The 27,591-nt window shown below is 35.2% G+C and overlaps 1 protein-coding gene across 1 annotated transcript in view; it reads right to left on the bottom strand.

Annotated features, from left to right (window-relative positions):
• ddx1 (DEAD (Asp-Glu-Ala-Asp) box helicase 1) overlaps positions 1-27,591 on the bottom strand; it is a 50,646-nt gene that overhangs the window by 3,191 nt on the left and 19,864 nt on the right. Inside the window, exons 10-25 of the mRNA XM_039748932.1 lie at positions 25,741-25,813; positions 25,522-25,598; positions 24,125-24,239; positions 22,226-22,364; positions 20,511-20,571; positions 15,400-15,498; positions 15,091-15,180; positions 14,428-14,616; positions 14,082-14,133; positions 12,575-12,721; positions 11,549-11,640; positions 9,535-9,607; positions 6,558-6,630; positions 5,169-5,211; positions 728-823; positions 518-638 (exon numbers count right to left, since the gene is read on the bottom strand). Of these exons, the coding sequence (XP_039604866.1) occupies positions 518-638; positions 728-823; positions 5,169-5,211; positions 6,558-6,630; positions 9,535-9,607; positions 11,549-11,640; positions 12,575-12,721; positions 14,082-14,133; positions 14,428-14,616; positions 15,091-15,180; positions 15,400-15,498; positions 20,511-20,571; positions 22,226-22,364; positions 24,125-24,239; positions 25,522-25,598; positions 25,741-25,813 (1,540 nt within the window). The remainder of the gene's footprint in view (positions 1-517; positions 639-727; positions 824-5,168; positions 5,212-6,557; positions 6,631-9,534; positions 9,608-11,548; positions 11,641-12,574; positions 12,722-14,081; positions 14,134-14,427; positions 14,617-15,090; positions 15,181-15,399; positions 15,499-20,510; positions 20,572-22,225; positions 22,365-24,124; positions 24,240-25,521; positions 25,599-25,740; positions 25,814-27,591) is intronic.

The raw sequence follows: 27,591 nt of genomic DNA, 5'->3' as shown, positions 1-27,591 counted from the left end.
TCAAAATATTTATCCAGTTTACTTTGATTTGACAAGGAATGTAGTCCTTGGACTAAAATATAACTAATTTTTTTGTACAAAGCAGTCAAGCTGACATTCATTTCTAAACACACAAACAGCCCTCTACACAGGATAACTGGAACACAAATACTGTGGACATCCTGTGCCATCTTGTGGCTGACAGAAGTAAATAGCCTTCTTGTATTAAGCTTCTGTGAATTTCAGAGCAAAAAAGAAATGTAGAATTTAAAAAACATCTAAATCTTTAAGCTACAAAGTAAAAATATATACTGCACTTTACACACTGTGACCTAAAGAAAAACATAATTCACCATTTTAAATATATTTTGTTGGAGAACTCAATCAATAAAAGCTAAAATCTTATAATCCTAAAATTTTTGGTAATTCTGACTTTTGGAATTCTGGGAAGAAAAAAACAAAACACTTGTACAATTCACTTTGTGAGGGGGCTTTCAATGATCTTATAAATGTCTGAAGAACAACAAACCAAACAAACCTCCAGTTGCCCTCCTCTGGCCATATGTCACTTTTCCATCAAATTCATCCAAAGGCACCTTTATATCAGTTTCAACTTGAGAAACAGTGCAATTTAAATGATCTTCGATTTCAGCTAACAGCTAAAATATAAACACAAACAAATCTTAAAATGCAACTTAAAACAAATACGCAGCAAACTGCATACCTTTTAGTTTGTTATTATTTTTACCTGATTTTCATTGTACCATATGGTACACCCTCCTTCGTCCTTCAGTCTAGTGTTGTAACACCCTCTTCCTCGATTTGGACATACATGGTACCATACCTAAACAAAATATGATCATTTTCAGTGCAATACCACTGTATTAGTTTACCTAAAAGTAAAAGAATTCACAATAATATACACTGCACTAGTATGGTATAATTCTAGTGTAGGGAAATCAATTATAAAGACATACGGAATAATCATAAGCCTGAATGCTCAATTTATTAAACATCCCTACAGATTAAGACACTTTCCTAAATTCTTCCCATTTGTAAAAATCAAAATATATTACTTGGCATACTGTGACAATGGCAATTAATAAGGCAGATGGCCAAACTCTGGAAAGCAGGCAAACTTCAAATAAGAGTATCCTGAGATTCTCCCAACCTGTTGCCAAGTTCTCTATGAAACATCCCTGTCATAAGAAACCCTGAAACAGCAAGAACTTGCAACTCCACAAGAATAATGTTATGGTGTGTAGCAGAGCTCTCAAGGGAGAAACACAGCTCCTGCAAGATGTCCATAAAGATAGCTCCTAAGCAAAAAACTCTTTTTTAAAAAAAAAAAGAACTTTGAAAATGTATTCTGATATGCAATGTCACCTTTTAATGAAATATTTGAAATAATTAAACACAAACACTGAGTACAGTCCATAGCAAAACCATTGCAACACATTTTAGTATTGTGTATGGTTCTCTGTAAATTAAAGTAACCTTCTTTGCATTGTTTACCCCTACAAAAATAAAACATTACATTTTTTTCCAAATTAAAAAAATGCTGTTATGTGTAGCAGAAACGTGTAAATGCTAAAATGTCAACATAAATACAGTGGAACCTCAGGTTACGAACGTCTCTGAACACGTACAAATCAGGTTACGACCAAAAAGTTCGGCAAACTTTTGCATCTGTTCACGACCACGCACTCAGGTGACGAACAAGCCAGTTTCCCTTCTGGTTCGTACGTGCCGATGATTTCCGCACGTGTTCAGTCTCTCCCTGTGCATTCGCTGTGAACTCTTTGTGCTCTATTTCGTTTCTCTTCCAGTTTGTACGCACCAGTGATTTACGCATGTGTTCAGTCTCTCCCTGTACAGTCATTATTCTCGGTGAAACATGCACTGCACAGAGGGACTTTACCTCAAAACTGTAATCTCTTTTTCACCCAGTTTCCTACTCACTTCCTTCATGCCAGAACTCGACTCATGCAAGGTTAGTGTTCTTGGTTGTTTATGGTTAGTTTTTGTATAAACTAAGGATTTTTCAAATGTTCATATTTTTCCCTGTGCTTAAAATTCATTAAAAAAAAAAAGTGTTTACAGTGTGCGGTTCGTAAGGCTGTAGTGTGAACTCTTGCAATGTTCTCTGTTCAACATTTTCTCAGTGTTGTTCAATGTTTTTACATTTAGTTTACTATTACACTGTGCATTCTATGGTATAATTAATTATTTTTGTGCTTAAAAATCTTTAAAAAAAATATATTCACATACAGTTTGTACGGTCCGGAACGGATTAATTGTATTTACATAAAATCCAATGGGGGAAATTACTTCGGGTCACGACCAAATCTGGTTTTGGAATGAATTAAGGCAGTGACCCAAGGTTCCACTGTACAGTAGGAAAGGTACGTCTAGTGTCTTCTACTACACTGATACACATCTTTCATGTTTTCATTTTTTGAAAGTCACCAAAGCACAGTTTGATGTTGCGCTTGGAACAGTAGAAGCATCCTTCTTTGTGCACTTTCTTATAGTATTTTTTCTGTTATTTGCACATGAAAGGTAAGAATGTCAGTGCCTGATATGCATGATTGATGTGCACCTTGCGATATTGTGGGCTACCACAATATAAGGCTCAGTGAGCTCCACATATCCCCTTACACAAACACTGACAGTTGCTGCATTGTGAACAGTGCTTGGGGGGCTAACATCTTTCTTGTCTTTCTACATGACTGCAGTCATTTTGACTTTTTGCCATGAAGTTACTGGCAACATGGTGAACCTGCAGGTAATGGAATTCACCTGGCATATCATAGCTGTTCTGTTGTATATGTATTAGTTTTACTCTCTGTGCCAACGTCTGATGACCAATTAACATTCTCATCATTATCACTTGATACAACTAATGATTTATTCTCAGTTTTTTCTAAAACTGACTTTACAGCTTTTGCTTAAATGCCACAGGGTTTTTTGTTTAAGGCTCCAACCCCACTCATGAATACTGATGAGTTGCCATAAAGTGGTAGAAAGTGACGTTTTAAAAACTTCATTTTTTTTTTTTTTTTTTAAAGTATGATGTTGTTTCATCCACAAGATGGCAACATAATACTGCCCCAAGAGTTATTTTGCTTTTTCACGCCAAATCTCACAAAAACAGATTATCTTGAGCAGGATTCGAAAATAACTGTATTTAACGTAGAATTCTGAGCCCAAGAATCGCTCAATGTTAATGCTAATTAAACAGCCTTTCTTCCTGATAATCTTTCTGCATTGTCCTACTGTTGGTCCATATCAAGATATTGATTATTATTAATTATCACTCATTTCTGTTCTCCGTTTTTCTCTGAAAACCTTGAACAGAGAAAACTAACATTGCAAGAGTTCACGCTATAGCCTTACAAACCGCTCTTTGTAAACACTTTTTTAATGAGTTTTAAGCACAGGGAAAAAAAATGAACATTTGAATAATCCGTAATTTATACAAAAACTAACCATAAACAACCAAGAAAACTAACCTTGCATGAGTCAAGTTCTGGCATGAAGGAAGTGAGGAGTGACTGGGTGGAGAAGAGATTACAGTTTTGAGGTAAAGTCTGTGAAGATGCGTGTTCGCTGCATGCTCCCATCTCGCTTCCGGGAGCCCCTAAACCCATCACCATCGGCAACGTTACCGATGAGCACGACAGTGAGGCACTACAATGGAGCAATCGGAGGGTGCAAAAAGTGCCAAGTGCTTTTATTAAAATCAACAAAAGAACAATCAAAAACAAAGTCCAAATTAAAGTGCAATGCTTTCAGAATCCTTCAATAAATAAATGATCCCATAAAAAGAGAAGGGAAGTGGAGGTTAAAATCCAATAGAAAAAAGTCTTCATTAAATACGAGATTAAAACAATGCTCGAAGCAGTGTCTTTAAAAACAAGCCCGGTGCATTCTTTAACTGCCTTCTCGGCCTTACTGCCTTCTTTAACTGCCTTCTTGCGCTCTCTCTCTCTCTCGCTCTTTCTGTACAGGGAATGCACAGGGAGAGACTGAATACGTGCAGAAATCATCGGCACGTACAAACCGGAAGGGAAACTGGCTTGTTCGTCACCCGAGTGTGTGGTTGTGAACAGTTTGGTCGTAACCAGATTTGTACGTGTTCAGAGATGTTCGTGACCCGAGGTTCCACTGTAATAAACTTAATAAGTTATAGCGTAATGAAAATTGCATAATTAGATCTGGACCACCCTATATTGTTCTACTGCTGGTCTACCTCAAGCTATAACTGTACTTAACATAGAATTCTGAGCCCAAGAATCGCTCAGTGTTAATACTAATTAAACAGTCTTTCTTCTTGATAATCTTTCTGCATTGTCCTACTGCTGGTCCATCTCAAGATATTGATTATTAATAATTATCACTCATTCCTGTTCTGTTTTTTCTTTAGGTGTAAATATTTTCAGACTTTATGTTAGCTAAAACTAATGAATTATTTTTTATTGTTGCTTTTATTCCTAATCAAAGCACCGTGATGTCCCTACACTGATGGATTAAAGGCCAGAAGTCCACGTGACCATCATCATCAAGTTCTTCCATGTGAACCCTGAATACCATGAGGACTGATTGTGATAATTTATGTTACGTAGAATGCCTAGAGGGGGCTGGGCAGACTCATGGCCTGGAATCCCTGCAGATTTTATTTTTTCTCCAGCCATCTGGAGTTTTTTTTGTCCTCCCTGACCATCGGACCTTACTTTTATTCTATGTTAATTAGTGTTCTCTTATTTTAATTCTTATTTTGTCTGTTTTTTCTCTTTCTTCATCATGTAAAGCACTTTGATCTACATTATTTGTATGAAAATCTGCTATATAAATAAATGCTGTTGTTGTCATGAATAAGGCTCCGATCTGGAAATAAAAATGACCCACCTACAGTCTACCTGTGCATGTGAACTAAGAAAAGTTTGTATGCATCTTTTTCAGTTTGTGTACTTAAAACATTTTTAGGTCAACTTCAAGTTTTATAAATCCATTTGTACTCAGATTTTTTAAAAAGATTAAACCCATGTAATTTAAGATCAAAAGTTTTCATACAATCGTGTTATAATTGAAGCCCCAGATCTTTCATTTTATTTAACTAAGCCTGATGTAGATTTCACATATATACTCTAAGAAAGTGAGATATAAAAATAAATAAAAAGGCATACCTTTTCCTTTTCAGATGCGACTAAGGAAATTGCAAGGCCCATCCTATGGACAAATATATATTTGTTTATACACAATTCTGAAGTTCTGAACTTACATTATACCATAAAGTAATACATTACTTGATATGTTAGCTTTCATTTAGATTACATGCATGAACAATAAAAACTTATTATAAAATTTGCCCAACTCTTTGTTTTTCAGATTTAGCCTGAACACTTCAACACAGTATATATTCTCTTTCTGAAACATCAAAGAGGAATAAAGTTTGCCAAAATAACACATTTAAAAAATTCATCATGTTATCATAACACACTCAAACGTGCTTTTCCAGTTTATGGTCAGAAGGGATTACAGCCACTCCTGGTAGTACCAGGAAGAAGCAAGGCCAGAAACAGCCACTGACAGGGTGGTCAGTCAAAAGCCTTTCCACTTTTGATTTATTTATTCTTCAAACCTGATGTTCCCATTTAGTATCCAAGTCATCAAAGACTTCACAGAAGCTACAGCATAAATCTATTTTTATATGCAAAAATGCTAGCAGAAGCATGTATTTATAATTAACATGGTAATCTAAATTAGTTTCTATGAGGAATCAAATAATAAACTAAACTATTTTATAACACTCTGAATACTAAACAGGTTGAAAAAAAAATGTAAAACCATTTTAAAACAATGCAAATTGAATAAAGAAAATAAACTACCTACATCAATACTTTTGACTTCTAATGTGGTGGTACATTTTACTGAATACATTTTAGCACTTTAGTACTAATTCTGTCAAAAATAATGTAATGTAATGGTACCATATGTCTGGATACTTTGTGAAGCATGCAAGCACTCATTGTGGATTTTTGCTAAAATTCATTTTAAACTCCTCTACAGCAACCTTTCTTACTGCTTATTAATTTAAGTGAAGCCTAGCAAACTGAAGACAAAACCAGAAGATATTTGTTGTTTTTTTCTTTTCAGAAAAGTACTATGTTGTTCTCCTGATATTATTAAGGAAATAATTTTTATTGTATTTAATTGCTTGAAATCAGTAGCTATTTTAAAGCAATTGTGGAATTTTTACCGGTTTCCCTCACTATTTCAGTCGCTGACTTAGTCTATTTTATGCAAGGTCTGGATGGTACTTTGTATTTCAACAAAATGAAACATAAAAAAAAAAAAAAACAAAATGTGAAAATTCTGCAAGTGTTCCAACACAGGTTGTACTGTACATTCTATGCTAACAACAAAGAACCACTATGGAAACTTTACCATTAAATTGGCTGTACATAATGAGACTAAAGTCGTTACATGTTGAGTAAATAAAGAAAGCAGAAAATATTTAATTGAAGTTTAAAAAAACCATACAACATAACCAGTTACTTCTCAAAGACATTCACCTTTCAGCTCTGCCTACTCTTCCAATACGATGTACATAGTTCTGCTTCTCATCTGGAAGGGTGACATTGATAACTACCCAAGGGGAGAAAAAAAAAAACAAATTGATTACCATATTTATTACAATAATACAGGTAATAATGGCAATTACTCACCTTACCCATCACCCACACCGTAACATCACTAGATGACTACTATACAGTAAACACATCATTTACATAAAAATTAAAATGCCTAAGTATTGTACCTGCTAAGGATCAGAGGTGACAACAATATGTTCAATGTGCTGTTTCAGAAAGGGATCACTAACTGCTCTTTAAAAAAATGGCCCATACATGCACATGAGAACGACCACAGGATCCATTTAGAACTGCCAGTTAGCCTGATAATCACTTGTTTAGGAAAGTGCGAATATACTGAATAGTGAATCTGCAAGGCAGAAGACATAACTGCTGCGTCATGTCATCTTTTGATCCCCCAATACATAGCATTTACATTTTAAGCATTAGACAACTTATATTGTCACTTATCTTTGTCTTAGTACAGTACATCTATAATGTTAAGGAGGTATTCTTGAAAAGCTTTATATCATTATTTTATACACAATCTCTTTAGCAATACATTTTTTGTCAAAAAAAAAAAAAAACATGCAAAAAGCATTACATTTTTTGGCTTGAAAAACTACATTTTGATTAAATTTCATCTTTCTACTATAACATGTGCAAAACACTAAAAGAACAAAGTCAGAAGTGCAGAAAGTATAATAATGACACAAATAATAATAATACTATGAACAGCACGCTACACATGTGTGAGTGACATGAGAGTCTCTTTAGGAACCCCAGAATCACTTTTGGTTTCACTGACCATTTCAATTTCACTGCCTGAAGGTGATGAGGCGCCATTATGAGGCTAGGGGAAGACGCATCTACATCATTGCCCGTGTAATGCTCAGGGCTGATGCTTACGCAAGACATGCCTATACCGCTGCACGAGTAATGCTCGGAACTAACGCTTTTGGCACTTTTACAGCTCAAATAAACCTTGGATCTTATGCGAGATGCATCTGTATTGTTGCCGGAGTGACACTCTGGACTAACGCTTGTAGCACTACTTTTACTGCACGAGTCTAATGCTAAGGAAGTTAAGCCTCTGTCTTCTTTATGTGAATATGCAATCATATTACTGCACAAGTGAAAAATAAGTAGCAAAGTTAAAGTATTCAAAAAGCAATTCTGAGGTATTAAAAATAAACTTAGTTTATTTAAAATGAACAGTGCATGATTGATTGTGTTAATGATAAAGTACAAAAATGTGTCCCCCTACAAATGAATGCAGCACATACCAGAACACTAGTAGAATGATGCATACTCCAGAAAAATAAAGTGCATTTTGTTTTAAAGAAGTGCGAGATAAATTTTGTATTGCAGCAAACTAGTTAATTAACAAGATAATTCGAAATAAGCTTATTTTTATGTTTACAATATATCCTCAGACAGTTGACATATACACAATAAAAATAATAAAGTATACTAAGTCTGCAATGTACATATATATACCCACCCACATGCATATATACATACATGCACACACAATTATGCAACAATATTTGCTCTTATGACTGACTGTTCAGCAAGATTAAAGATATGTGGGTAGAAACTACCCCTGAATCATCTGGTTCGACTGTCAACAGTTCCATACCGTAGAGTGAGAAAAGCATTTGCGTAGAATGGCTGAGGTCTTCAATCATATTGTTTTCCTTTCTAAGGCAGCAACTACTGCATATGTCATGAACAGAAGGCAGCTCAGTACTAATATTCTGTGCTGCATTCACCACCCTCTGCAATCCTAGCGATCCTGAGCTGAGCATGTATCATACCACAATGTGATGCATCCAGCGAGGATAAGATTCCACTGTGCACCAGTAGAAGTTTGTAAGAACAGATGGAGAAATGAGAGCTGTCCTAAGATTTCTGAAATAGTAAAGGAGCTGGTGAGCCTTTTTGACAAGAGCCAAATTGTGTTTTACTCACTTCAGTTTATCAGTAGTAGTCACTCCAAGATATTTAACGCTATTCTTCCTCTCAACTGCATCCTCTCAAATGTAGATTGAATTGTGGTCTGCCTTTTGCTTTCTGAAGTTAATGACTAGCTCCTTGATTTTGCTGGCATTAAGGGCAAGATTATTGCCCTGGTTCCCTTGAATCAGCAATGACACCTTTTCTCTATAAGAGGTCTCATCATTGCTGGTGATCAGGCCTGTAAGGATGGTGTCATCTGCAAATTTCATTATGGAGCTGGAACAGCTGGTAACGCAGTCAGTGGTGAACAAGAAGTACAGAAAGGGTCTCAGCACACTACTCTGTGTTTAGGGGTCAGTGAGGACGATGTGATGCTGTCAATCTGAAGTGGCTGGTACTTTAATTGTGCCTTTATGCTGGAAAAGAACAGGTATGCAAAAGGCAAAAACACAAATAATTTACAGTAAGATCCGTTATGTCTAAAATCAAGTTTTCCTCCTTCAGCAGAAAGAAAGGATATTGAATGATCTCCCTGTATATCTGAAGTTGTCCTTGTCCCACCATGATGGTAATCTTTTCCTGGCCCTGTCAACACCTTGCCAACTGGATATCCTCTCTGTGTAAACAACAATGTATGTGTTGGAAGTGTAACCATTTGTTTTAAAGGTTTATAAAATTGTTTCTTAATATGCATTCTTTTTTCAACTAAATATCACCTCTTTGCAATTGTGTGGTATTAGCACTGTGAATCTGAAATGTATCTGAATGTTTTAGTATATATTTACGTGTCTTAGCTTTTTAGAATTCTTAGATTTAGTTTGGAATTTGTAAATTCAGCAGTAATTGAAAAACCCTGCTGTTTGTATGTAACATATTTTTAAACCCATTAGATACCTTGATTTTCAGACACTATTCAGTGCCTTTGACCAATCTTTTGATTTTATTGATTTTAACTTACCATAAGGAACACCATGGATATCGATACCTCTGGCAGCAACATCAGTGCATATCAAAAATCGTACTTCCTGTTTCTAATAAAAATTGAATAAGATGCAGTGAATAGAAAGGAAAAATAAATGTTGAGGAAAAAAATGTGATAAACTCCAATCTAACATACATAGTTTCTCAATTCTAAGTTGAAACATGCTACATTCAACTACTCTAAAGGGAAAGTAACAGCATCAACTTTATTTATGTTTGTCATAATTTAAAAGTTTCTATTTTAATCATTCTACCATTATACTTCCTAATCTTCATTTATTAGAATTAATAGATTCAGCTCTTGCAATCATTCCTGAGTACGATGGTATTATAATTAATTCCAAAAACTCCTGTAGACTTTCTCCAGCACTATTACATCCGTCATGTAACAATGGAGATCAAACTTGGGCGTAGTGTGCCAGATGCAGCCTTGCCAGCACATTTTACAGCTTAAACATAACTTTTTTTTACCTTCTGTTTCAGCTACTATACTAAACCATTACAGGTAGTCCCCAGGTTATGGACATCCGAACTAAAACATATGAATGGGGCCGCAGCTGCGACTCATGCGTCTCAGTAACTGCCACTCTGTCATCTTCCACCTGGGGACGCTGCAAGCGATGGCTGGATTGAGCCTGGAGGGGGGAAATTTCGCTACTCACGCAGTGTAGCGGCTCCCAGCGGTATGCGGTTTCACTGCCTGCCCACCACATATGACTACTCGTTCATTCTCGGTGGGCAGCTGGTAATGCTGCAAGCGGTGACTTGGTTGTGGCTGAACAGAGGCCATTGAGGGTGAATGGCGCGGCGGGGGGTAGCATTGTAGTGTGACTCGGATGGCTGTGTGTTGAATGGGGGCAGTGGGGCCGTGGACACTGCAGGCAGCATACTGTAGTGGAGGTGACTGTGAGGTGGGCTGGTGATGAACCGCCCCTCGCTGCCCCCATCCATTCTCAATAGCAAGACTGCTTGTACTGTTACGCACATAGCAGGAAGTTGTCTCTTGTCAGTACAGGGTGGTCCAGATCTAATTATGCAGATCCAGATCGTCTGGATGACTTTGATTTATGCAGGGATGACTCCAGTTCAGTGCGAAGATGATTCTTCATGTCGTCAGTTCTCGATGGTCCAGGATTTTTCGTATGATTAACTGAATAAGTTATAGCGTAATTAAAATTGCATGATTAGATCTGGATCACCCTATACATCAGACGTGTTTACATCTGGTGCCTTCCTGCTGTGATAACGTGTGCAGTGCTGTGCAGAAGAGCTCATCTTAACCTTTTGTCTTCACCCTTCAAGAATGTCTCTGAAACACAAATCTGATGCAAGTGCTGGTGATATAGTAAAGAAGAGAAAAACTATCACCATTGAAAATTAAGTAGAAATAATAAAAAGGTCATTAAGAGGTGGAACTCCATCATTAATTGGCAGAGCACTTGGTTACAGTCGGTCAACAATAGCATTTATTAAAATAATGTACCTGTTTCGACTTACATACAAATTCAACTTAAGTACAAACCTACTGTCCCCTATCTCGTAAGTAGCCCGGGGACTGCCTGTATTCTGTTGGCCTTTTTTGACAATTATTAGTATACTCCATGGCTTTTTACTAAGCTGTACTAGCTGACAAACTAATTGTTGTGGTTTTATTTATTTATTTTTTTAATTAAAAAAATGCAAAGTGCTTGTCTTAACAAAAATACAATGCACACAACCATTTTATTACAGGAATACATTTTTAAACAGAGAATGTCACAAAAGAACACAAGTAGATATTCTGAAGACCCTAACCTAGAATGGAAAAAACAAACACTAACAGTGCACATTGAAATAAAGGGGAAGTCATACTCTTCAGAACTTTCTGAGTTACTTAAAAAATGAAAGAAAAAAATACAAGTTTGGAGGTAAGAAATTCCTGTATTAAAAAATAATAAGATCATAGAGACATCTTGAACTACAATGCCTCCAAGAAAGAAATAAAATGGTACCTTGAAACGTTCCAAATTGTATTTTCTTTCATTTGGTTTTCTGTCTCCATGCAAACAGACACAGGAAAATTGGTGCCCTTTTTTATCGGGTCCTTCAAAGACGAATTAAAACAAGCATTAGTCAATCTACTGGTTAAATTTAAATATCAAAAAAAAAAAAAATTAGATTTTTTGCAGTATTAATGAATTAAGCAAAGATTCATAAGTCACTAGTACAAATGACACGGCATGCATGCATTAAGTATGATTTACAGCGTTTTGGTAGTACCTTAAACAACAAAAAATATAAATGAAAAAATAAGAAAGCAAAGTTGTGACATTAAAAGTTACGTACCAGGTTGATTAGGAAATTAAAAAAGTACATTTTTGTGTGTACAGGAATGTACTTTCAGATACCATTTAGCAAAAATATACCTGTATAAAGATTTGTTGTCTATATCATCCCAGAAAAATTCTTTGCTTTCTCACGGGAATATTACAGCAACAACTTTTGTTGTGCAACTTCATGATTTGCTCCCATATGGGTAACAGTCATGACATAGAAAAGAGAAAAGTGCAGCTAGCTGTAGTTACTCATAACTTTAATACATTCAACTAAATTGTATAACATACTGTATGTAGCATCATCCCACAATATTTTTAATAGTCTTAATATAATTTTGTTTTTTATTGGTAGAGTGATACGTGATGTTCACTGCAATTGCAGGACAAGTAATTTTCACTGTATGAGTTGTGTATCTCTGCAAAGTGTTGTGGGAGTCAATAATAAATAACTAGATACTAAAACGCAAATCCAAATTAGAGGACTATGATTATTTTTTTTCTGAAAGCAGTCTATAAAAAAGTTAAAAATAACTTTGCATAAATATTTCACATTATTTTATTAGAACTATAGTAAATAAAATGTTTTTTTGTTAACTGTCTTTCAAAAAAGAATCACAAACAACTAAACAGAAATTAGCTTTATAATAAATTTAATGTACCATTCTGTATTAATAAGCAAAAACATTTTAAAATAAAAGTTACCTCCTCCTTGTTGAATAAAATACTGCTCCATATTATCACAATCAATTTTTGTTCTACAGAAGATAATTGCCTGATCCATCTTATGTTCTTTAATTGCTCTCACAGTATATTCTCCTTTCAAGATTTTAATAGCTTCGGAAAACATTTCTGAAGGTGAAAAAAGGTTAAAGATGACAAAAAGTGAAAAGGCAGTAACTTATACTTTTCACTACAGGGTCATAGCAATTCAATGGTAACTATGGACAGGTCATCAAGCCATCATCGGGCATATTTATAAGCACAATCACCTGCACCCAGGATGTAACAATTTAGTGTCACTAACTAGAATAAACTGCACATCTTTGAGATATGGGAAAACCCAAAGAAAATCTACATGGATATAGGAAGAACATTAGTGCATCACCATGAAAGAAACAAGAAAAACAGACAGACTATACTATAACTTACAAAATGTAAATATACAAGAAATAACCTCCAATCCCGAATTTTCTTCCAATTGTGATCTTTTAGCACTCTAGTGATATCCCGTTTAGAAATAACAAAAATGCAAAACACATAGAACAAACAAATCAGAAAGCATGTCAAATTTACTTATTGCAGTTGCTTTCTCTTGTTGCCTCTGATCCACCATGACTTTTCATCATGGCCTTGAGTCTCCTTAGGACTAAAGTATCACAGGATCTCTTGATTTTGGCAGGCAATCAAATAAACTTCACTAGTTAGCCTAGTGATTGAACAAGTACCTGCAGGGTATGTTGTGTTCAGCTGGTATATCGCCCCATCTTTTTTTCTTTTATTGAACTAAGTGAAAGTTGTGCTGGCTCAAAAGTCCAACAGGCCTCTCATCTGTTTACATGACCCAAAGCATGTGCTTTTCTACTTTTTTGCAACTATTTCTGTACCTCCAGCTGAGAATTCTTTAGCTGTTAACTCTTGAAGACTCAAGAGTCCACCACACAACTAGTGACTTGATATGATTATAATCTAACCATTTTGATTAAGTTGTATGAAGTCAAAGACTGCTATGGCAGACTCCGAGGGATCACACTACTCAGCTGATGGTTCACTGGTGCATATTGCAACCATCAACCACTTTCTGCAACTTTGTTAAGATTATTTAAATGAAACCTATGACTCAAAATCGTTGGAAAAGTTGTATCATGTAATTTTCTTTCACAACTTTTTAAAGACTGTGACTTTAACTAATCTTAACACAACTATAATCTTAACTATTAAAAACATATTGTGGCAAACCAAAAATATGTAAGATTTATTTCTTATATTTTTATGTGATCATTCATACAAACAATGAGAGAGTCTTACATGTTTAAGTGTGCCTCAGTAATTGTCAATGTGTTAAAGTGAGTAAAAAATTCATCAGTTCCAATAAAATTAAACTTGCCTTATAATGACATCAGTATCTTATTATCTGAATTAAACGGCAATATATGTATCATTTCTGCATGACCGATAAAAAGGAGGAACAAGTAAACAAATTAGTGCATACCTGGAGTATTGGCACCAGGTCTTGTGTGATCTTTAGCATGAACTTCATCAGTCTAAAAAGACAAAGAGACAAGAATGTATAGATGTGCCTATAAATGGCATTTGTTGCACGCAAGTTAGGTGTTCATCAAAACTATTCAGTAAATAGATTTTAAGGATGATTAAGGCAAAAACATGAATGATACATTTAAAACTTAGAGTTACCCAGCCTACTTTCTTGAAACTGCATTAGTTCTGAAAAACATGCTAAGTTTGACAAGCTGGTAAAGAAACCTAGAGCATGGAACTTTAAACTTTAGAGAAAACTACTGAAAAATGCTTTAAAAGATGATAAAAAAAACACATACCCGAATATGGTTCTTTCCCAGTCTTTCCCAAAGCCGATCTGTTTTAGGATTTACTGGAACCACAACATGATGAACGGTCTCTGGTACTGAGTCTTCTCCTTTCAGATCAACCCAGGTGGGGAAATGCATGATCTTTTCTGAGAGCTTCTTTACATCAAATGAATGCAGAGTTGCAGAACATACAATCACCTGTTGAAAGGCATTAATAAGGAAATCAAAATTATACTGTTATACAGATGTAAAGGTCAGAATACATTTGTTACATGCACACTGCATGAGTGCAAAACATACAGTCAGGCTTGAATATATATATATATATATATATATACTGTACCAGCCTGTCTTACGTCCAGATCAACTTTGTTCCATCGGAACCGACCGTTTTGTAAATCAACAACTAGCTGTATATCACATCATTAATAATGATGCCCAATAATTTTTTATATAAAGATTAACTTCTGGCATTTCAATAAGAAAATCTTTTCTGTTTTGTACAAATACTGTAACTTGTACTCAAGAAAACAATGACCCAAATAAAACAAGCATATTCAGTTAATGGATGTCTGTTAACCTCTTAAAAAATAACAGCATAATATATATGGTTAACATTAGAAAGTGATTTATATATTGTTCCAAATGCAGCTCCATAACTTGTTTATGTACCTGAAGTCTCTTTCCATCAGATGTTATTTGTGGTATTTGGTTATGAACTCGTGTGATGAAATCTGTGTATCCTGCTGTTAAAAGACCATCCTAAAAGAAAAAAGCCACATTTTAAAGATATGAAAAACACAGTCTGACAATTTTAAAGGAAAGAAAAATTACACTAAAACAAGAAACATGCACAGATTTAGATTCAAGGAGGTATGTGGCCTTATATCAGTCTATAATAAACTAAAAATTTTTTAACATCTAAACATATAAATGCCAGGTTAACAAAATATTAATAAAATGAATAAAAAAAGCACATACAGCTTCATCCAGTACCAGGAACCGAACTTGAGAAAGACTTATTTTTCCTGTGGATATGAGGTCATCAATTCGGCCAGGAGTTCCAACTACAATATCCACCTAACATATAAAAAGATGAACATGCAAAGTAAAAACATTACATAGTTAATAGTGCAAATACAATAGTTTATTCAGTTTTATTGTATTGATATTTATATTGCGGTGGGCTGGCGCCCTGCCCAGCGTTTGTTTTCTGCCTTGCGCCCTGTGTTGGCTGGGATTGGCTCCAACAGACCCCCATGACCCTGTAGTTAGGATACAGCGGGTTGGATAATGGATGGATGGATATTATATATATATATATATATATATATATATATATATATATATATATATATATATATATATATATAAAAACTTTGGTATTTTTGCATTTTATCTACATAATATCTAATTTGTTAGTGACAATGTAAATTTCAGATGGAAAGAAAAAGGTAATATAATCAAAAATATAAAAAAGGGTCAAAATTGAAAAATGAGTTAATCATTGATTACGAAGATAATTTCTGAAACAAATGATCTGCCTGTTTTTATATTTATATATTTTAGTCAACAGATACTTCTACTGCATCACTCTTAACCTGAACACTGGCATTTTTGAAGAAGATATAAAGTGAGCTGAACAACTATTATAATAGTGGAACTGAATACAGTACACCCCCAAAATCTGTGGGGATTCCGTTTCTAGAGCACCCGTGAATTATGAAAAACCGTGACTTTTGGATGTGGTTAAAAAAGTGCCTTTTAAATGCCTATTTTTATAGTTTAAACCCTAAATACAGTATTTCCCCAAAGCACTTTAATTTCGTTTCAAACTCAGCTTAATACATTACCTAAAAACAGAATGTAAAGGTAAACCCGTCTACTGTACAGTACTGTACTGCTATGTCTCCCGCAGTAATAGAATGTAAAATACTAATGTTACCACTACACGTACTATAATTCATGCAAGCGCATTTTCTTTGGTATGCGGCTGTCATTTTCTTTGTTATAAGCTGATTAAATACATAATAATTTCATTTAATTAAAATAGAGCAAAATGTACTGGTATTCCCCAATGATGAATGATATTGATGATGATGAAGTAGCTGTGCAGTACAATGCAGAGGATTTAAAACTCCTCGGGTGGCGCCTCTTCTTCAGGCGCTTCAGGATTAGTCATATTTTTGGACGGGTCTTCTTCTGGTGGGGTTTTGTGCTGGCTTTTCTTTAAAGGATTCATGAACACTGTGATGGGAAGTTGCTACATTGTATCCTGTTGCGAACTGCAGGTACAATTTCTGTGCTTTCTCAAGGAATGATGTTACTTTCCAAGGGGTCGTTTTCTTCTTCCTGCAGTCAGTGATCCACAATCCCAAGGCAGATTCTATCCTGATGATATTTTTATTCCTTATGGTCGTTACCTTTTTGGCACTATCACAGAAACTTACAGATACGGTACTCCAGATCACCGCTTCGTTCTTCTTTATGTAGCGTGTGGTGCTTTCATTAATGCCATAGTGGCGTGTTACTGCAACATAACTTTTTAGTTCCCGGAGCAAATCCAGTAGTTCCACCTTCTCCTGGAGTGTTTTAAACTTCTTCTGGTGCTTAGGCTCAGTGCTAGAAGCCTTAGAAGATCCAGGGCGATTTGGAGACATCTTGTGCGTTTAAGAATGACAAAATGAATACAATAATAAAATGCAAAACATGAGGACACTCAGCTGGAGTCGCGTCACAGGCAGCAATCAATCAGCAGCAAGGATAAATGAATAACGCTCTCTGATTGGCTACTTTCACCATCCAAAAACGAGTTTCCCTCAGCGGTTGCGTCCTGTTCTCTCTACGCGCAGTATTGCCACGAAAAAAAACATAAAATAAAAATTGTGGAGGATATCTGCACTTTGCGCTAACAATTAACAGTTCTAAGGAAAAATCCGTGAATGACTGAGTCCTCGAACCCTGAACCGAGACTTTATGGGGGGTCTACTGTACATCATAATTATAATCATGTTTATATTCTCACTTGAAAAACTCAATTTCCACACTTCAACATCAGAGTACACTCAGGTATTAAACTGTATAAATTAAAAAAAAAAGAAATTGGTATATTCTAAAGCATAATTTTTTTACATTTTAAGATAAGTGCCAATGGTGTAGTAAAGGCTATCATTTTGGTTTGTCCTTCTCCACTTTAAGCCCATTTGGAAGTACACCAAACACAGGTGTTAGTGCAGGGGTCCCCAACCCCCGGTCCATAGCCCATTACAGAAGGCTGCCCACTTCACTGAGGACACCATTCAGAACACTAAGTGGGCGGGGCTTTGCAGCAGCACAGAGAAGAGAGAGAGACCGAGGTGAGAGAATATTACAACAAAGTATTTTTATGTTTCTGACAGTTTCTCCATATGAAACGAGTCTATAGAAATCTCGTTACTATGAAGTACATTCAGCAGCAGATACTTTCATTACAACAAAGTGACCTAGAAATGCTTGAATGAATCATCCACAGAGCAGTTAGTTCTGTGGTCGCAGCTCAGTTGTGCACTTTTGCACAATATTCCCCAAACAGAAATATTGTAAAAAAAATGTTCTTTCTTCGTACTGTTTTTTTGCTGTTTTTGTTTTCGCTGGTTTTCAGTGATACCTTTTGCTTATTGCTTGTCAACATTTGAAAAACATCCATCAGAATTTAACTCATTGTCACCCTCCTATAGAAATGGCAGACACGAAAAAACAATAACAGTGTTAATGTTTGTGATGTGCAATCTGTTCGAACGACAAATCCAATGCATATGTCTTTGTTATATGCAAAAAAGAAGAAAAACCTCGGGTTGCAAACGTATGCAAACTGCTGCATTTGAAGATGGCGAAAAAGCCATTTTTATGTGGTTCAGTGATGCTCCTTCAAGAAACATTCCTATAAATGCGGCACTCATTCAAGAAAATGTGTGGTTTTTAAATTCTCTTGGGACCTCTGTCAACGGAACAACACGCTGTGAGCCTGCTGTTTCCCTGCCCCGGCAATGGACAAACAATCTTACACAGATGCTGCAATTGCACTTCGGGATGCACTTCAGTGTGACGTTCCTGTTGGGTGGGGGGGGATTCCAAAATAGTTCAGAAACCTCACAATATGAAGAAGAGGATATATTCGGCTTCTGATTGATAACTGTGCTGCCCACAACATACTTCAACATTCAGATAATGTTCGCGTTGAATTCCTCCCGCCCAATTGCACAGCAGTGCTTCAGCCATTGGGTTTGGGCATCATTCACACCCTGAAAGTGTATTATTGCAAGGAAATACTGAGAAAAATTCTCGTCAGCATAACTTGTAGGCAGGAGGAGATTAAAATTAACATAAAAGAAACTATTGAAGCTGCTTCCATTTCCAACATCCTATCTCTGTGAGGCAGCATTTTCTGCAGTGACAGCAACCAAAACGAGATTACGGAGTAGACTGAACATAGGAAACACATTTTGTGTGTCACTGTTTTCCATCATCCCCAGATGGGATCTTCTGGTTGCAGGAAAACAAGTTCAGGGCTCCCACTGATTCTGCATTATGGTAAGCTGTATAATTTCTATTACGATATTATAACTTAATAATAATAGAAATGTAATGTAAATTGTGTATAAATTTGCCCTACGAACCCACCCCTAAAACTTTGCTTCTAGTAAAGCTGTCCTTGGTGTCAAAAAGGTTGGGGAATCACTGTGTTAGTGGATTAGTAGGGATTGTGACACCAAGGCTGCCTGATGGGAATTTAAACATTTTGGTCCAGAATGATGTTAATTTGGTGCACACCCAAAACATGTAGCCCAGTGAGGCTGGAGCTTGATTGCAATTTGTGAAGGTTGCATCTTGCCCTGGAGACATTTTGGACAATTTTAAGCATGACAGAGGTGATTGATATAAGATTTTAAATTGAATAACCTGCTGCTTTGTGTATATGGGGCTAGAGTGAATTCTGTGCATGGCTGCCTTCAACTCCTTTTCTGAAATGTTGAGTAAGAAATCCTTTTCCCACTGTTCTCTGGGATCTTTGAAAGGAAGGGAATTTTTTTTTTATATATTACAGAAATGCTGTCCGAGTCTTTAAGACTGATTAATATTTCTTCTGGAATAGAAATACAGTAGGTGGACAGTGAGGAAAACTGGGCAAATTTCATTTAGGTAAGTTTCTGATTTCAAAATAGTGGAAAAAAATGTGTTGATAGGACGCTAAATTTGGAGTGTAATAGTTTGTATGATTCAATGGCTTTCTTATTGCCACTTGACCTTTTAAACCCTGCAGTTCAAAGTCTTCCCTTCACAACAGAAAGTGAAACTTGCTTATTTTGGCCAATGTTAGGCTGCCCTTGAAGCTACTGTCTTATGAGGTACCGATCAGCTGTTGACTCTCAGAAACTTGTCTGCTGATTCTGCTGTGGCTTTGGGTCAGCCAGAGCTATTCCTGTCAGAGTTTCCAAGTTCCTTTTGATGGTGTATGAAACTAATTACTGCCACCTTGGCTTTCTATGCAATTTCCCTAAAGGAATCTATATTTTTAAGGATTATAATGGTCTGTCTGTCTTCCTTTGTTAATTGCCTTATTCTTACCTTTATGCTAGCAATAGACTTCTTCCTGCAGAGCAATAATTTCCAAATAATGCTTAAGAGACTCTAGCAACCAAGTTTGTTCCAGCACTGCTTTTATCTAGATAGAGGGGTTGTACGTGATCAACAAAAACTGGGACACCTGTAGGAACTGTTTGCATTAACTTTCACACCTAAGTAACTTCCATTTTTGCATAAAAAGCTGCAAGTTGTTACCCCATTACTTGTTCCCTGAAAGTGGTCTTTTTGTTTAACTCTGAAAATTATAATACTTTTCAGTTCTGGGCAATCTAAAGATTTTTTTTTCCCCATACCTCTGGCAGTTTACAGCTTATCTTTGTACCATTATTCACTGGACTTTCTATTAAAATAAAAAAATGGGTGTGTTTTAAAACTTCTGACTAGCAGTGTAATTATTGTTCAACATTCAATTGTTATTTACAAAAAGTGAAGAACTTAAAATTAAAAATTTTATTCCACAGAATACCTACCCCACTTTCAAGAACTGCAAGCTGTTCTTTAGCAGCAACACCTCCAATAATCAAAAGCTCCCTTGAAAGAACACAAAAACAGAATTAAACATAATGAATAATTTCTAAATTCCAAGCAAGACAGCTGAAAGAAAAAAATAAAGACAGCATATGTACAAATGTACAAACCAGATACATTTTGCTAGATAAACTTAAATTTGACATTGTATAATGAAATTCAGTTTTATGCAGACATACAAATTCTTTGTCAATATATATATATATCATGTCTCTTTCAACTTAAGAGAACGCCGAATGAAATGTACTCAACAAAAGCAAAAAATACAGATGCCTCCTGCAAAGATTTTGCAAGGTCCCTTGAAATATGAACATCATTAAAAGTGATGTTTGATATTGCAATTTTAAGAAATTCAGCCCAATATCTGTTTGGATCTGGAGATATTCCTACATTCATATATTTTACAGCACAATTATAGATGTCAGGCCTATTATGGGAAAATAGTAATTAAAGCTTGATTATATGATTCTGATATTTGGGTATCAATTTCTAAAAATCTTTATATATTTAATTTTCTTTAACAGTTATTTAGCCCTGTGGTATTAATTTCAGTACTAATAAGATTAGGAACTTTCATTTCACATGCTTCATGTGTTAAAATCTTATGTGTCTTTACTCCATATTCACAATGTGAATGAAAAATGCATATGTAGATACGTGAAGGAAGTCTCACCAGTTCATACTTTAACCACACAGTGGATGGCTGTGCAAAAAATGTCCTGGCCTTTTCGGGAGCAGTGACAATGACATAGCCCCAAAGCAGCAGCTGTATGCTAAATTATATTAAATGATACTGCAAGACTGTCAATACAAGTGGATCAAAATGTACACAGGAAAGGGACAGTGAGGACCATCTACTAGAACACCATTATCAACCTGCTTAAACATATCAAGAGCTGCAGAGTTCCCAGTGCATCTTGGGGCCAAAAGGTAAAAGCTAGAATCCAACCCTGCACTGTCAGCAAGTTCATCACAGGATGCACATATTCATACACACTCTCATTCAGAACTCAAAATTCTCAAATCCCACTTAATACAGTGTGACAAGGTGATGGAGCTCACTTGCCAGCACTGGGCACAAGGCATCAAATAACCCTTGACAAGGAACCAGACAACTGCAGGGCACAATGACTCATACACTCTTACTAACACTGGCCCAATTTACAGTACTGACATAAAGTAGCCTGTACATGTTTGGTACTTGGCGGTGAAAAGCATACGGTATCCAAAGAAATTCCAATTCAGACATGGGAAGAATGTGCAAACTGAATGTACACAATACTTTCTTGGGATTCAAAACCAAGATGTTAGATTTGTAAGTCGAAAGCAGTAACCATTGTGTCACCCTGGTCACCAACACTCATACATCCGATACCAATGTAGTTAAAGTAAAAATTTTATTTAAAAAATGACTTTAGAATGAAGGAGGTAACTGAAGTACCCAAAGAAAAACCAACAATACACCTGGAGGGGAGAATTTGTCAACAACCTTTCCCACCACGCCTGCTCTGGACTCAGAACAATTACTATTGAGACACAGAGAAATCCACTGTTCTACCCTGCACACACAACTATAGTATGTATTCAAAATAAACTTTTTCAATTACTTTCTAGTTTTAACTCATTTTCAACATGATCTGGATTAAAGGATACTCACCTAATTTTAGGATTATCAACATATTTCTTGAACTGCTTGACATTATTTAAGGTTTGTTCAGCCAATTCCCTAGATGGCTCAATAATAAGTGCCTTGGGGGCATTAGGAAGATTTTTTGCCTGAGATACTTGTGCACTGCCTGAAGTGAGAAAAAACAAATGCAAGCAATTTTATCAAATAAAATATTTAAACTTCTCCTCTTAATTGCATAATTAATCTAAAGTCATATAAGCTTGAAGTTTAAGTTTTAAGGATCTTAACACATAGATATAAAAATATGTAAATATCATATTTTCTTGAATTTAACCCACAGGATACACATTTTTTGCAGAAGGGACACACAGGATATGCAAGCCTATCTAAGTATTTGTAAACACAATCCTGGTTATATCTGCAATAAAATATTACCAGGCAACGTTATAATAAATATGTCTACTCTTTTCCACATCTAGAACACAGACTTTGCCAGCCCTTCTGTGAGCTTTTAAACTTGATAGCCCATTTTTTTCATCAGAAGGTCTGCCTGTCACTTCAATGTGGTTACATTTTATTCAATGGAGGGGGTTGAGAAATCCCAAGCTTAAAAAAATGCCACTCTGTCAAATTAGTCTTATGACACAAAAAGACAATTGCTCAATGAAGTCTGAAAATATCATAAAAGATGATTCTCTCTCCAGCTTACATTATCCAGGAGAATTAATATGATTAAATACAATTGGAAAGAGGCAGACATCCACAAAACTTCACCTGCCTAGTCTACCCTGGAAAGAAAAATATGCATAAATGCCTCACTGAATGCTTTGCTATGTGCTTTAGTCAATGCTAATTATCAGATTTATATATGCATATAAACAGGCACATAGAAATGTTAATGGTTTCTTCTGGCAAACTAAAAAAAAAATCATGCCTGGTTAGAAAAGCAGACTTTTTGGCCAAAAATTGAGAAACTGGTAATCTGTATAATAAAAGACTTTACATGAATTAAGTACATTAAGACCATATGTGTTTCAACACCAAATTGTAACATTAACTCTCCACACTAACACCCTTTTCAATCCTCTATCATATCTGGATTACTGTAATTTTCTCTTCAACAATACTTCCTTCACAACATATCCACAGACTACAAGAAATTCAAAACCATATTGCTGTAGACTCATTGTGTGCTTTTTAAAAAAACATTTCCAAAATTATGCACAGTATATTTTAATGATTCTACAAATGGTGGCACTGAGCCCTCACAAAAGAAGTTTAGGGTCCATGCTCCAAGTGCTTGCTTTGCGAAGTTTGCATGTCCACTTGGATTTCTTCTGGGAGCTCCAGGTTTCTCCCAGTCAAACAACATGTAACATGGTTAGGTGAATTGGCATTGCTAAATTGGTCCCTGATATGTTTGTTCACTCTCGAAGGACTGGCACCCTGCCCAGGTACTGTTTCTGACTTGCTCACAATGATTGCTGGGATTGGCTCCAGCTGCTCTGAATAAGTGGATTAGAAAAATGAACATTGGGTGAGTGATTGTACATTCTGTTTTAATAGTCTGCTGCTCTTTCACATTTCCTTTTCTATACATAATATACAATGACTGAACAATTGTCAGAAACTTGCATTGATCTGCTAAATTTCTTATAGTTTATTTGTGTGGTTCAAAAGAGTTACTACCTTAATTTCAGTACACTTTTCAGTGTGTTCTGTTAAATGAAGTTTGGATTTTAATTTAGCCCTACTGCAGTCTGTAATAGTTTAGCAGACTGATCTTGTAAACTGAAGTGTGCTTTATAATATGTTAGACTTAATGTGTTACCTGGAACTAGAGTCTTCACATAATTCACATAATCAATCAAATTTTACGTTAAAATGAAGACATAGTTCCTTTTTCACTGCTAGTAAACTACATACCAGTTTGCTTTGATTTAACCACATGAGCATCAGCTGCCTTGTCAAGCGCAACATATCCATCTTTGGGGGGGTGTTTAAAGTCCTCACCACCAAAGTTAAACTTCAGCTCTGCATTCTACATTAAGGGAAAAAAACAACATTTGAGTTGTGAAAATTCAGAAAACATATCTACAATAAAAGGAAAGCTAAACAAAATATACACAAACACAATTAAAGAGATAATTTGTCATGCTCACAATCAAGATCTCACCACTACAAAAGAAGATCAATGAAAAATTAAGAGCCTGAAATAACTAAGTAATACAAACATAATACAAAGAAAAAAAGAACTTAAGTTGATAAACAAGATGTTAATAGTATATTATTAAAAAGAACAATAAATAAAAGCCTAAAGTAAATATAAACAATTTTCTGTATCACACAAAGCTCATGTGCAGATGACAAACAAACTCATTCAATAATTGTATTTCATTCTATTGTTTCAACTGACCAACAATAAAAAAAAAAATTCTAGTTATTTATCTGTCAGTTGTTTAGAAAAATTCTTGGAGAAAAAAAAATGATTTAATTTTATACTGCTAAAGTGTCCCTGAAGCGTAACAAAGAAAACACAGCTACTCAATCATCAAGTAAAAGATTCAGTACTTTCTAAAATTAATACTATAAAAAAACTAGCCAATACTAAGAGCTCAATAAAGCACAATAAAGAAATTAGGGCTCACATAATATGGGGCCAATATTTGGTTTCTATTTGCATTAGTATTGGTGAACCATCCACACCCCTCAATATTATGAAACTGTAACTCTGAAAAGCAAAGCATGTTTATCAGGTTATTTTTCTAGTTTGAAAGACCACTTCCCTTGACTGAAAAAAACGACTCAAAATGTCTTTTCAAGGTTATTCCAATCATCCATCCATTCATTTTTTAACAGACTTGTCCAGGGAAAGGTCACAGGAAAGCTAGCATCTATCCTAGCAATCATCAGGCACAAGGCAGGAACAACACCTAGACAGGGAAGCAGTCCGTAACAGGGAAACATGCACACACATCCACACACTAGGGCCAGTTTAACAACACCAGTTCATCTTAGCTGTATTTCTTTGGACTCTGGGAGAAAAATGAACCAACCGGAGGAAACACATGCAGACACAAGGAGAACATGCCAGCTCTAAGCAGGGAACACCCAGGGTCAATCCCTGGTCTCCTTGCTGCCGAGCAGCAGTGTTACCACAGTGCCACCCACTTCAATGTTTGAATTTTTTTTTTTTTTTTAATAAACCTTCAAACAAAACAGCATACTACTTAAGCAAGAAAACAGTGATTATACACTGCACAAAATAGTTATTTAGTTTGGAAGAGCTTAATTATAAAAATGTAATGCTTTCTTTAATTTACCTTTAAAACACAAGCAGCAAAGAATGCCTGATTCTTAAGGTGCTGTGGAATCTCAAATGCAAGACCAAGGTCCTTCCCTAAAATTTATAAAGGAAACCTTTTATAAAAAAGCAAAAAGTAAGACAAATGAAGTAGACCCATTTTTATAGCTTCTTAGTAAAAGGCAATTTTATGTATTTATATATCAAACATTTCTTTTTTCAAGACTGAAAAGAATACCGTTTTTGGAAAATTTGACATGTCCTTTGTCCGAATCCAGGAAGCATCCTATAGTGTCATGCATTGTAAACTCCTGTACGTAAAAAAAAATGTTTAAAGTAATCAGCAAACATTTTGCACAACTAAAATGTTCAAGTCCATGTATTGACTTGGATTACTGAAAGGAACAAATAAAATGGTACCACACAATCTTCAGGCTTTACATGGTGTTGATTACTGTTTTTTATAATACTAACTACAAACCTTCAAGCAAGCTAGACTGAAGGCTGCATTTAAGATAAAACTACAATGTAATTAAATAAACAAACTGTACAAATATTGTGACTCCCAGGAAAAAGTAATATAACCTGACCCAACTATATTTTATGGTCAAAATATGTGAAAACTAAAGGCTTTTACTTTTGTAACATCCATCCATCCATCCATCACTCAACCCGTAACAATTATATCCAAATGTTTCAGAATGAGTAATGATTAAAAACATAACTTTCAAAACCACTGAAACTCTATCTGTACTTTAAAATAAGTGCCAAAATGAAATGTGTAATGAAAGTAGTTTAATTCTTTGACTTCTACTGAGATAATTTAAAACATTTTAAATATATTAAATGATAATAATAATTATAGTCTTGTTTAATTATAGTATGTTAAAATTAAACTGAGAAATTCTCATGCAAGAGTCACCTGGTAAATTGTTTATTTGTTTTGGTGATTTTAGATTAAAAAAATAACATAAAAGTACTAAATTATAACATTTTTTTCAGTGCATTAATTTGTCTTAATGAGATTTCAACAGATAGTTTATGGGACTACTAGGAAAAATTATTTGTACTCTTAAAAATGCAACAGTAAGATTAAAACAATATTATTGTCACAGTAAGTAGTTTAATGTTGGTTGGCGCTGCCAGTTCAAAAATCCAGTGCTCTGGCTTCAAATCCCATTTGCCTTTGTGGGGTTTGTACCTTCTTCCCTTAACTGTATTCCGAGAGATGTGCTGGTTAAGTAATTGTGCTCTCAGGAGAGGCATTAACAACCCAAAATGCTGAAAAAAATTTAGGTTTTAGAAAGTTTTTGTACATTGTTATTCCCACATTATAAAATGTGTTGAATACAATATACTTTATTAGTGTGCAACATTGATCTCTTTCATAGTGTTAATTTACAGTATAAATGTCTAGTATATGTACATTGGACAGATAACTTCCAGTATATATTGAACACCTTTTGTGTTGATTTAAAAAGAATTATTTTGCTGTATATGTAAATCAAGTCTACTTGGGGTAGACAGAAGAAAGTCCTTAATGAGAGTGTTGACATGTACTTTAGTAACTCTGACATTCACAGTATCAAAAATGCCATACATGCCTTTGTATTACACACATACATTGCAGCCAAGAGTAGAAAATTGCCGAAGCACCTACAAAGATACATTTTATGAGGCAAATGCTAGGGAGTTGGCATTATTCCTTCTGCTGGTTTAAATAATGTGTCTCAGTATTTCAGAAATTGCTACATTTATGTTAATGAAATGAACGCTTAAGATCATCATGTGTTGACCTGGTGTTTGTATCATAAATACATACTAAGACCAAATTTTGGGCTTAACACTGTTTCAATGTGCCCCTTGTTGTGCAGACTAGCAATGGACCAAGACTAAGACTAAGTGCAGTTATATTGTGCTTCTTCAAATTAAAGAATGATATCAAAGTTGTATATTAAACTTAAGTCACTGTTGAACCTGCACAAATTCAATAGCTTTTTAAAGCATTATGTTTGAGCTATCCTAAGTTTGAACATGTATCCATTGCATAATTTACATGTAATATATTGGATAAGTTGGTAATTCATCT

This window comes from Polypterus senegalus, chromosome 3 (genome assembly GCF_016835505.1).
Source record: "Polypterus senegalus isolate Bchr_013 chromosome 3, ASM1683550v1, whole genome shotgun sequence".
In the NCBI taxonomy this organism is placed as follows: Eukaryota; Metazoa; Chordata; class Cladistia; order Polypteriformes; family Polypteridae; genus Polypterus; species Polypterus senegalus.
The sequence above is the reverse complement of the archived record's forward strand: the minus strand, read 5'-3'. Positions and strand labels throughout refer to the sequence as shown.